Source organism: Piliocolobus tephrosceles, chromosome 2 (genome assembly GCF_002776525.5).
Source record: "Piliocolobus tephrosceles isolate RC106 chromosome 2, ASM277652v3, whole genome shotgun sequence".
NCBI lineage: Eukaryota > Metazoa > Chordata > Mammalia > Primates > Cercopithecidae > Piliocolobus > Piliocolobus tephrosceles.
The window spans coordinates 156,356,323-156,364,635 of record NC_045435.1 but is presented as its reverse complement, the minus strand read 5'-3'; the positions used below and the strand labels follow the sequence as shown (position 1 = coordinate 156,364,635).

The 8,313-nt window shown below is 52.4% G+C and overlaps 2 protein-coding genes across 2 annotated transcripts in view; both read left to right on the top strand.

Annotated features, from left to right (window-relative positions):
- SLCO2A1 (solute carrier organic anion transporter family member 2A1) overlaps nucleotides 1-1,371 on the top strand; it is an 87,389-nt gene extending 86,018 nt beyond the window's left edge. The window contains exons 13-14 of the mRNA XM_026454168.1: nucleotides 235-358; nucleotides 1,254-1,371. Of these exons, the coding sequence (XP_026309953.1) occupies nucleotides 235-358; nucleotides 1,254-1,371 (242 nt within the window). The remainder of the gene's footprint in view (nucleotides 1-234; nucleotides 359-1,253) is intronic.
- Nucleotides 1,372-5,087: 3,716 nt separating this feature from the next.
- LOC111534524 (uncharacterized protein C3orf36) lies at nucleotides 5,088-7,780 on the top strand. The gene is given in 5 exon segments (XM_031935094.1): nucleotides 5,088-5,152; nucleotides 6,164-6,239; nucleotides 7,284-7,361; nucleotides 7,363-7,662; nucleotides 7,664-7,780. Coding segments are annotated over 5 exon segments (636 nt in total).
- Nucleotides 7,781-8,313: the final 533 nt, after the last annotated feature.

The following is an 8,313-nucleotide window of genomic DNA, read 5'->3' as shown; positions in this document are numbered from 1 at the left end:
ACTCTGCCTTGAAAGAATGGCCCAGGTCCCTTTTCTCTTCTAAGCCTTCTGGTGAAAGAGAAATTCAGGCTTCACTGAAAGCTATTCTGCTTTCCAGAGTCACTGTGAATCCTATGGGTGCAGCAGAGCCATTCTCATATATGTGAACTGTGCAGGGGACTTGGCGCCCACACCCCTGCTGGGCACCTCTGCCTGCAGTTCCATCTGACCAGGGCTTTCCGAACCCTCTTCCAGCCTGGCTGCCATCTCCAGCCCTCTATGGCCTCACCATTGACCACTCCTGCATCCGGTGGAACTCGCTGTGCTTGGGGAGGCAAGGGGCCTGCGCCTACTACGACAACGATGCTCTCCGAGACAGGTGAGGGCCCAACACGCATGTGTGTCCCGGAGCCAGGCCCTGGGCTTGAGATGACAGTAGTCATATGCCTGGTGGCTACTGTGGGGGCTGTCAGGCTTCTGAAGAAGAGAACATCAAGGGCCACCTCTGCGGCCCTGCCATGGACAGGGAGCAGGGGCTACTATAACAGGAATTTCAGGGCTCACAGGGGGATGTCCAGGGACTTCTATGACCCAAAAGCGTTTGGAAGGGGCAGCAGCAGAAAGAAGGGGTAGGGATGGCTGGAGCCCAAGGAAGAGGCCATGGCTGTGGAACAATGGGGCAGCCTCCTGCTGCTCAGAGACAGAGGGGGCCATATCATGGCTCCTGGCAGAGGTCCAGGGCAGGGGGACCAACCTACCTCAATGGGCCATGCCCAGCTGCAGTGCCATTGGGTTCTGCACCCCTTCCAGCCACCTCACCTGCTGCCATTGTCATATGGCCCAGAAACCACAGGAAGGTGGGCTTGAGGGGACTGGGCAGGGGCTGGAAATGGTATGGGAGTGGCAGAGAAGGCCACAAAAGGGACAGGTCAAGAGGGCAATGAGAAGATGCCCCTCTCCTTCTGGCTCTGCTTGGTTGACAGGACCCTCCGGGGCTGGCTAGGGCAGCTGGGTCACCTCTGGCCCTCTGGAAAGAGCCGGTGGAGGGATGACGAGCCCCGGATTAGGAGTCCCATGCCTACTCCCTGCCTGCTTCCCTGCAGCTTTGTTCCCTTTTGGGTCAAAGAAATGAGGAAAGTGATCCATACCTGGATGGTGCCCACACCCTTCGTGGGCCAGCGTGGGAACGACGTGGCTCTTCCCAGGGGTCCTGGCCCTGGGATGTGGGCTGCAGAGCCCCCTCCCTCACCAGTCCTGCCTCCTCCTGCCCGCAGGTACCTGGGCCTGCAGATGGGCTACAAGGCACTGGGCATGCTGCTGCTTTGCTTCATCAGCTGGAGGGTGAAGAAGAACAAGGAGTACAACGTGCAGAAGGCGGCAGGCCTCATCTGACCCCAGCCCGGGCCACTGCCCTGCTCCAGAGAGTGGACCGTGCCTCTCCCACACCTGCCTATATTCACTAATGTTAACACGTCATTTCCTTTTCGTGTTTTTAAACAAGAAAGAAGACCCCAGTCCTCATTTGCCTTCCCTACCTTCTCTTCCCAGAGTCCTCCCCACAGTTCCTAAGGGCCACTGTGCACCTGGGCTGCATGGGCCAGAGTTCGGGGCTGAGTCTTCCCTGGCCCCTCGGAAGGGGCCTCCACATGCCCAGGCTCACTTCAGTGCTGAGTCCTCCTTCGAGGATGCCCACTGAGGCAGCCAGGCCCCTCCTCAGGCCTGGGGTGAATCCTAAACAGAGAAAAAGGGTATCTGCCCTTCTTGCCAGGCAGCTCCACTCTCCCGTTGACTGCCCACATCTTGCAGAGTGGCAGGGGTGAGAGGAAGAAGGAAGTGGCTGAGTTATTAATAGCCAGAGCCACTGGGAGACTGGGGAGCCTGGCTGTAGCCCCCTTTGCACCTGGGTTTGGCATCAGCACAGACTATGGGAGGGGCTGGCTCCCTCCCCCTCAGATCCTCACTTCCTATACCTAGAGGCCATTCTGGATGCTGCCATGTTGGGAAGTACAGCCTCTGCCCATCATCTGCACACAGGCACCAGAGCAGGGACTGAGAAACCCCAAGGATGGGTCATCTAAGTGCTGTCCATATGAACCTTGGACTTTCTGTCCTTAGATCCTCACATTTCATCCCTGTCTTTCTGGGGTACATTTCAAACTGAGAAAGCTACAACACAGTGAAGACCCAAGGAAGGCCTATGAAATGGTCCTGATGCCCAACCTCCCACCCCTTCAATGTGGGGACGAGACCCCCTCATCTCAGAGTAATGGGAAGAACCTCCCACATCTCCCTGGCAGCAGATGAGGTGGCTTCACATGCACTTCCCTGTCTGGACTTGAGCCCGTATTCCGAGGAGTAGAGAGGCAGAAGAGATGTCAGCAAAGCAAGTGACGAAGCAGAGTGGATGTCCACTGCCACCAAGCTGGATGGCAAGCTGCGGCCCACAAAACAGAGCCAGTCAGGGTGGCTTTCCTGGTTTCCGATGTGCTCATACCATTACCATTTTCTCAGCCTCTTCTCACTGCCTCCAGAGAGGTGGGTGCCTGGGCTGACAGACACCGCTGCTATGTGATAGAGGTTGAGAGACAGAAGCCAACAAAGGAGGCCATTCATCAACAAATATATTTATCGGAGAACAACTTTGTGCAAAGCAGTGCTAATACAGGGTTCTCCAAGGAGCTTCCCTCAGCTTTTACCTCACCTCCCTCCATTTACATTAGGGCCTCCTCCCAGGGTGTGCTCGGTGGGCAATGTGGGACTGGGGGCATGGGAGCTGGTGAGAGCAGGAGGAGAGGTGGGGACAGCAAGCAGCCACAGATTGGCATGAAGGATCCTGACCTGACTATCCATGCCATCCATGGCCCCCAGACTGACTCTGCACCTGGCCCTTTGCCAGACAGCTCTGTCTCACCGTGTCCTCTGGAACAACTGGGCATGGGTCATGGCCATACATGACCCTTAAGTGCCACTCTTCTTGGAAGACCCCCTCCAGAAGCATACTAGAAGCCACCTCTGGAAAGGCCTCATATGGTGATATGCCAAAATATTCATGTCAGTGTCCAAACAATAGCCAATGCCATGAGACTGACGTCTTTGTGGAAACCACTGTTACAGACAGGCTTATTTCCAAAGCCACCTCATTTCCAAACATCTCACTCAGGAAGGGAGGCTCAATATAACCTCAGGGGCCAGTTTTAGCATTTGAAATGGTTCTGCTTGGAAAATGATTCCCTGCAACTAACCCTGGTCTTTCCCACAGCAATCTAACCAAATTTGGAAGGCACTTCCTTCAGCTGAGTTTATGAACAATGAATGCCAACCTTCAGGTTCTAGAAGATTATGGTTGCCCTCCCAAACCTTTATTCTGATATTACTATTAAAATATTCTAATTTTGCTATTGAGGTAACTTGGTCATGAATTTATGTTGTCATATACATCTGTCAGAGAACAGACAGCACCTGCACTTTATTTTATTTTTATTTTATTTTTGAGATGGAGTCTTACTCTGTCACCCAGGCTGGAGTGCAGTGGCACAATCTTGGCTCACTGTAACCTCTGCCACCTGGGTTCAAGAGATTCTCCTGCCTCAGCCTCCAGAGTAGCTGGGATTATAGGCCTGTGCCACCACACCTGGCTAATGTTTGTATTTTTAGTAGAGACAAGGTTTCACCATGTTGGCCAGGCTGGTCTCAAACTCCTGACCTCAAGTGATCCTCCCACCTCGGACTCCCAAAGTGTTGGGATTACAGGCATGAGCCACTGCACCCTGCCAGCACCTGCATCTTGTAAACAGAGAAAGTGCTCATGACATAGACCCCAGGAGCCCATGGCCATGGGGATTAGAGGTAATGCAACTGTCAACCCATTAGCCTGGTATCAGGCAGGTACCAGACACTGCTTATTCCTTCAGTGTAGTTCTGCTGGGCTCTGAGGAGGCCAGATCACTGCTCTTGGGTTTATATCCAGAAGGGGAGTTGGACGCAAACAGCTAAGTCCACGGCACAAAACAGAATTAATACCGTAATCATAATTGATCACATGGTCACAACCAGTACTACTACTCCCCAGAAAATCTTTCTTCTCAGCTGACAGCAGGAATATAATAGTGTCACTTTCATTTCACTTCCAGAGCAAAGCTTAACTTTCTTGAGTGTGTGACACTCATAGAGGATGTTGTTAAAATGCAAATTCCCAACACCTTCCACCCAGCCCCAGAGTCTACTTCTGTGGGTCTAAGAGGGACCCAGGAATGGCACTTTTAATGGCCCCCTCATGAGCTTGATGTGGGTGGTTCCCAAACCCTGTGAGGTGGACTGTCAGTGCAGTGGAGCCTGGGGGATGCCCATTTGTGCTTAGGCCACTGAGAAATGTAAAGGCTCGATAGGCCTTTGGTATATTCAAAGGTGAGTGAAGGATAACAAGGTGAAGAGATGCCTGTGAGGAGATGCCTGTGAATCTGATTTTTTGGATGACTGCAACCAAGAGTGAGTGGGTATGAAAAACAATCCGAGAGCTCACATTTATATGAGGCTCTTATCAGTGCTGAGACAGACATTCTCATTTCACCAGCTTGGATGTACAAAAAGAAAAAAAAAAATCACTTATTTCTTTAAATCAGTTATTGATTTCAAACCCCCCATCCTGCTGTCTGGCTGGAAATTCAGTATCAACCATGCTTGGTTCTGGCTCCTAGAGCCAGCTGAAGGTCCTTGGATGCCACTTACCCTTGAATCAAGGGTGCCATTGTGGGTCTTTGGTCCCTTTCCCATTTGAGGCTGTTTAATGGCCCTGCTTCTCACCTGAGCCTGGAAATCCTACAAAGCCTAGACAGTAGGGTTAGGCCCACCTCCCCGTGCACACTCGCAGCCACGCCCTCCCCCAGCCCCAGTCCCAGGAAGCCCACTCCTCTGCACCACTCCCTCTCCTCACCCAATCCAGCCCCTCAAGGGCTGAACAAAAAAGCCAGAAAAGGAAGAGTGTGCAGGAACCTTTTATATTCCATCCTTCTTTGATGCTTCTTGGAAAAACTGCAAATACAGTGATAACTAAATACCATATCTCTATCAATTATCCTTTGGCCCAAAGCCCTCTGGGGTGATCCTCCATGATGGATGTCCCATTTAAAGGTGAGGAATCTGATTCTGAGGAAGCAACCATTGTGACCAGTTTCACGTAATAGCTGGCCAGGCCTAGACTCAAACCAGGCTGTCCACCTCTCTCTGGTCCAGCCCAGTCTCCCCAGCTGAGTCATTCTGAAGAGTCAGCGTGGACTAAAATGGTGGAGAGGCCCCTCTTCCCACTGATGTTCACTGGCCCATGGGACGGAAGTGGGGGAATCTCTTGAGGGCCATTAAAGTGGGTAACGGAGGCAGGAGAACCAGGTAACAGTTCATGTACTTACCTTCTATTCAACAACTATTCATTAAACAGGGTAATTTATCCCTATTGCACCGTGAGTTAAAGGAGAGTTGTGGAGAAAAGAGACAAAGAGGGGAAGGGTTTTGAGAAGAAAAGGCCCTGAGAATCCTGCACACAGGCCTTCAAGGGAACAGCCCCATCTGGCGACTGCTTAGCAGATTCTTGCTCAAGAAACAAAGCCATGTGATTTTCTTCAACCACTCTCAAAGATGGAGAGATACAGTTAAGCTGGAGGCTGAAGCCAGTCAGTATCAAATTGATATTAAAATATTATATTACAGCAAATCCAGGAGAAATACATCCTATCTTTCACAACCACAGGAATTAAATACCGGGAAGAAAGGTCCATCTTCTGCCAGTAGCACCAGATACCAGACTCATTATAACCTTTCACCAGAGATTAAATATGGAAACAGATCCTGGGCAAGCCCTTGGCAAATCATAAATGAGAGGGTTTTTCTCCATGACATACCCTGGCCATTCCTCCACTCTCCCAGCCATATCACCTCTCCAGCCCTGCTACAACTTGACAGCAATAATAATAACTAAAATGTGCACAGATCTTTACAGTTTACCAAGCCATTAACCCATTTAGAACACTTCTTTCATCGGTAAATCAGTGGGGAAAGGCTTGGCTATGCTCTAGTAACAGACCTCTCTAATCTTAGTCACTTGACACAACAAAAGATACCTCACTCACAGAACCTGCGGTGATCTGGGTGACTCTCAGGTCGGTGGCTCAGTAGTGCCCCTGTGCCTGCTCAGGGCCTGGACATATGGCCTCAGAGCCCGCCCCCCCCACAGCCAGCGTCTCAGTAACCCAGACTGTTTGGAACCTGAGGTACCTCCATTTCATTATAAGCTGCTATGATCGATGGGGCAGGGGAAGAAAGTCCTGGAAGATCCTGCACTGCTAAGCAATGCTTTGTCCCAAAGTAACACTCTTCACTCTGCTCCCAGTCTAGCTGCCACAAGAGCAGGATGGACTATTCTGTGCGCTCAGAAGAAGGAAAGAGCAGATGTGGTTCAGCACTAAAACTCTCTACTGTGGGTAGTGAACCTAGGTGGACACAGTTGTTCACCAGGACACTTAAACCAGCTTTGCGGGACTGTCGGGGTTGGGAAACACAGTCTGGAAAAATTTCCCAATGGAGGAAGCACCAACTGTGGGTCCCCAAAGCTGAGGAGATGATGCCCAGGCAAGGCCGAGGCAGTCTGCAGAGGGCTGGGGAGGTGGGAAAGATGATTTGCTCAGAGGAGGCAGAGATGGGGTGGTGGCTGAGAGAGATGCAGGGTCAAGAAAAGGATGGCTTCAGAGGGAAGAGATTTGCTGGGGCAGGGGCCACAGGATGGGGAGGTTGCAGAGTCCAACAGGACAGCTGACGGAGGGAGACCCTGTGGGCGAGGAGGAGATGGGGTGACTCTCATTGCAGAATCGCACCAGAGTCCCCAACAGCCCTGTGAGGCCACTATGACTAGTCCCATCCTGCACATGAAGAAAACGAGGCCCCTTCCAGTTGTCCCTCACGCCTCCCTTCATTTGTGTAGTACCTGATGTGTATAAGGACACGAGGTGACAAACACATGGCCCCTACCCTTCAAGGACATATATCCAGAGCTAGGACAAGACCTTAACACAGGGCAAAGTACCAGTGCTCTGAGTTCATCTGATGAGCGATGGGAGAAGGGGCTTGATACTAGCCATGTGGGAGAGACTGGATTTCAAGAGAGTCAAGTGTGCTGGGAAAGACTTTCTGGGCAAAAGGAACAAGCAAAGGTGTGCAAAGGTAAGGAAGCAGGAAAACCTGCGCACATCCTGAGAACTTGCCGGCCAGAGGCCTGTGAAGGAGCACAGTGGTCAGGCAGGCGAGGCAGTCGGATCTAGGCTGAGACCATCCTGGAGGGTCTTGAGGCTGGTTTAGGCCAGGCTGTGAGTAGTGGGGTCAGCCTAGTCCTGGCTCCTTGGGTTAGTGCTCACCTGCCCCTCTGCCCACTCAGGGCCTGGGGGAATGGCCTCAGAGCCCCCGCCAACCAGGCTCAGGAAGGCATTCCTAGCTCAGAGTACCCTCCTGGAGTCTCCACTGGAAGGCGCTCCTGAGTGGGCCGCGCCACACCCCGAGGAGCAGAGGCGCAGTTCTTCCGCGTGCTCCCAGCACACTCCACCCCTGCCCAGCATACCCATGGCGCCCCCACCTTGCCCACCTGGGGAGAACCACCCACTCTGCCCCCGCTCAGGGAGAGGTGGTGGCCACTGCTCTATCCCCTCCCTCCCTTCCCTCCTCTTCTACCTTCTTTCTCTTCTCATCTGGGTGCTGGAACCCAAGCGTGAAAGTGAGAGTCGGAAAGTCTCAGTCTCAAGGCAGAGCGGGGCAGCTAATTTAAAACGGCTTCTACTCCGGCCCCCAGTGTGACTAATCTCCTTCTCTTCGCTCTACAGGTCTATAAATGGGCCACACAGCAGGCACCCCTTTTTAAATCTGTAAAATCTCCAAATCCATTCAAGTGACTTCAGAGGTCCCAGAGAGGTACCAACATTTCTTTAAACCTTTGTCCTCATTACATTTCATGACCGCCAGCTTACAAAAGAGAGACTGGGGGTTCTGGATGAGACACACGCTCTCCCTTGAGTCCACACGGGAAAGGACAGAGGCAGGTGTCACACCGTTCCTCTTTGCCCCGAGCCGCTTGAATCCCAGAGTTTCAACAGCTCAGGTGGGTTGAAGGCTCAGAATGTACCAGACATCCGAAGCGCTTTACATACATTTGCTCCTTGAATCTTCACGACAGCCCTGTGAGATGCAATTATCATGCCATCCCACAGACGAGGAAACGGGTCCAGGGGTCTGCGGTCTCGGCTCCTTTCCTCTGGCTTCCTCAGAGAAGGCGCGGAGGTCCCCGCCCGGTGGGCGAAGCGG